At 51.1% G+C, this 2,771-nt stretch overlaps 1 protein-coding gene across 1 annotated transcript in view; it reads right to left on the reverse strand.

Moving 5' to 3' along the window:
* Positions 1 to 1,356, reverse strand: part of SIAH2 (siah E3 ubiquitin protein ligase 2) — a 23,854-nt gene extending 22,498 nt beyond the window's left edge. Inside the window, exons 1-3 of the mRNA XM_008574177.1 lie at positions 1,261 to 1,356; positions 886 to 993; positions 110 to 248 (exon numbers count right to left, since the gene is read on the reverse strand). Of these exons, the coding sequence (XP_008572399.1) occupies positions 110 to 248; positions 886 to 993; positions 1,261 to 1,356 (343 nt within the window). The remainder of the gene's footprint in view (positions 1 to 109; positions 249 to 885; positions 994 to 1,260) is intronic.
* Positions 1,357 to 2,771: the final 1,415 nt, after the last annotated feature.

The raw sequence follows: 2,771 nt of genomic DNA on the forward strand, positions 1-2,771 counted from the left end.
GGCTCCAACCCGAAGAGCAACTTCAGGCGGGGCGGGGGCGGGGGCAGTGGTCGGGACGGGACGCGGGCAGGGGCGGGGCACAGGCGCCTCTGGATGGGTCGGAAAAAACCGAGAGGTTTCGCTTCCCCGGGTTGAGTCACCAGCGCGCGGGGGAGGCGTGCGACGCGGTCAGCCGGGCTCCGAGTGTGGAGCACGGGGTCAGGACGATAAGCTTTGGGCGGGAGCAGGGCAAGGGGCTCGGATTGGGTCTGCGGGGTGCACAGGAGCTAGGACTGGGCTGTTAAGGGTGGGTTGGGCCTCATGGGGTGGGGAGGAGGGTCAGCTTCCTTTATTCCTTTACCTGCGGACCTGGAGGAAGCTTCGGTGAATTGAGCCCCTGAGCAAGATAAGCTGCGCGTGGAGGGGAGGGGGGTTGTTGACTAAAAGGAGAGTCCCAGGCCACCTAGGAGTACGAGAAACTTGAGTTGGGTCGTGAGGCCCAGGAAGGCAGTGGGTGACCCTCCATTATACCACACCGCGTCCTCATCATAGAGACCTGGGCGAAGTCCAAGGCTTTGATGGGACGTGTGTGGCACTCGCCCTGCACGCCCAGCGGAAGCTAGAGAGGGCATCATAGCCCGGAGCGAACCACGTGTTAGTTTAATGTATTGCGTGTGCTCCGATTTACATTGCTTTTCTGCCAACTTTGAACCAACGACCTGAATTGGAGATGGGAATCGGATATTGTTTGTAGGAGAAACAGAAGTAAGGGACAGCTGTTAGTCGGGACTGGGTGAAAAATGGTGCCCTCTTGCCATCTGTGTGACTTTGGGCAAGTTCTTTAACTTCTCTGGGCCTCAATTTCCTCATCTGTAAAAGAGGTTTCGCTTCCCCGGGTTGAGTCACCAGCGCGCGGGGGAGGCGTGCGACGCGGTCAGCCGGGCTCCGAGTGTGGAGCACGGGGTCAGGACGATAAGCTTTGGGCGGGAGCAGGGCAAGGGGCTCGGATTGGGTCTGCGGGGTGCACAGGAGCTAGGACTGGGCTGTTAAGGGTGGGTTGGGCCTCATGGGGTGGGGAGGAGGGTCAGCTTCCTTTATTCCTTTACCTGCGGACCTGGAGGAAGCTTCGGTGAATTGAGCCCCTGAGCAAGATAAGCTGCGCGTGGAGGGGAGGGGGGTTGTTGACTAAAAGGAGAGTCCCAGGCCACCTAGGAATACGAGAAACTTGAGTTGGGTCGTGAGGCCCAGGAAGGCAGTGGGTGACCCTCAATTATACCACACCGCGTCCTCATCATAGAGACCTGGGCGAAGTCCAAGGCTTTGATGGGACGTGTGGCACTCGCCCTGCACGCCCGCGGAAGCTAGAGAGGGCATCATAGCCCGGAGCGAACCACGTGTTAGTTTAATGTATTGCGTGTGTTCCGATTTACATTGCTTCTGCCAACTTTGAACCAACGACCTGAATTGGGGATGGGAATCGGATATTGTTTGTAGGAGAAACAGAAGTAAGGGACAGCTGTTAGTTGGGACTGGGTGAAAAATGGTGCCCTCCACTTGCCATCTGTGTGACTTTGGGCAAGTTCTTTAACTTCTCTGGGCCTCAATTTCCTCATCTGTAAAAGTGGGATGAATCAATACCTACTTTTAGGTGGAGTAGTGAGGATTAAATGAGTTGGATACATATCAGGCTCTTAGCACAGAACCTCTCCCATCATTAGTGCTGTTTAAACATTAGCTGCTATTTTAAAAAATTTTACTNCTCTGGGCCTCAATTTCCTCATCTGTAAAAGTGGGATGAATCAATACCTACTTTTAGGTGGAGTAGTGAGGATTAAATGAGTTGGATACATATCAGGCTCTTAGCACAGAACCTCTCCCATCATTAGTGCTGTTTAAACATTAGCTGCTATTTTAAAAAATTTTACTGTGTTAGCGAATGTTTAATATTAATATTAGTGAATATCAGTGAATAAAATCTGTCCAAGAAATATGCCTTTACAGCCCAGAATAAATAAATTTTAATCTTACAAAGGACATCTAGAAAGACTACATGCATGGAATTGGTAGAATTTGTTCTAAATTTTGAAAAAAAACTTAATAGGTGCAGATGTCATTCATTCATTCAGTAAATGTTCCCTAAGCATTTATTATGTGCCAGCTACTGTTCCAGCTCAGTTTACATTCTGGTAAGGGAGCAATGCCAATAACCAAACACTCCCGAGAGAGGATTTCAGATGAATGGTGGAGGAGGAGGGGTGGGAAGACGTGGTAGCAGGAGCGGAAGCACAGAGTGAGAGAATGCCTTCGCGGAGTGCATTGGGATTTGGGATGTGATGGTAGTGTAGGGTGTGATGCTCACACCCGGGGAACCTTAAGTGGCTTAAGACATTTATCTCATTAATAAGGGAGAACCACTGTAGGCTTTTGGAAAGCTCTGGGCCGGCCCCTTGGCTCACTTGGGAGAGTGCGGCGCTGGTAGTGCTGATGCTGCGGGTTCAGATCCTATATAGGGATGGCCGGTGCGCTTGCTGGCTGAGCGTGGTGCGGACGACACTGGGCTAAGGGTTGCTATCCCCTTACCGGTCAAGGAAAAAAAAAAAAAAAAGCTCTGTAACATGGCTCAACCTGAGTTTCTGGATATGTGCTGTGGGGAATAGAAAATAGTAATAACTAATATTTATTGAGTGCCCACTGTGTGTCGGGCGTGGAAGGTTTTAAGTATTCCGCAAGGACCCATGACGGGTACTACTGTTATCTCCATTTCACAGTTGCAACCGAGACATAGGGAGGTT

The sequence above is a fragment of the Galeopterus variegatus genome, unplaced genomic scaffold (assembly GCF_000696425.1).
Source record: "Galeopterus variegatus unplaced genomic scaffold, G_variegatus-3.0.2 Scaffold1009, whole genome shotgun sequence".
Taxonomy (NCBI): Eukaryota; Metazoa; Chordata; class Mammalia; order Dermoptera; family Cynocephalidae; genus Galeopterus; species Galeopterus variegatus.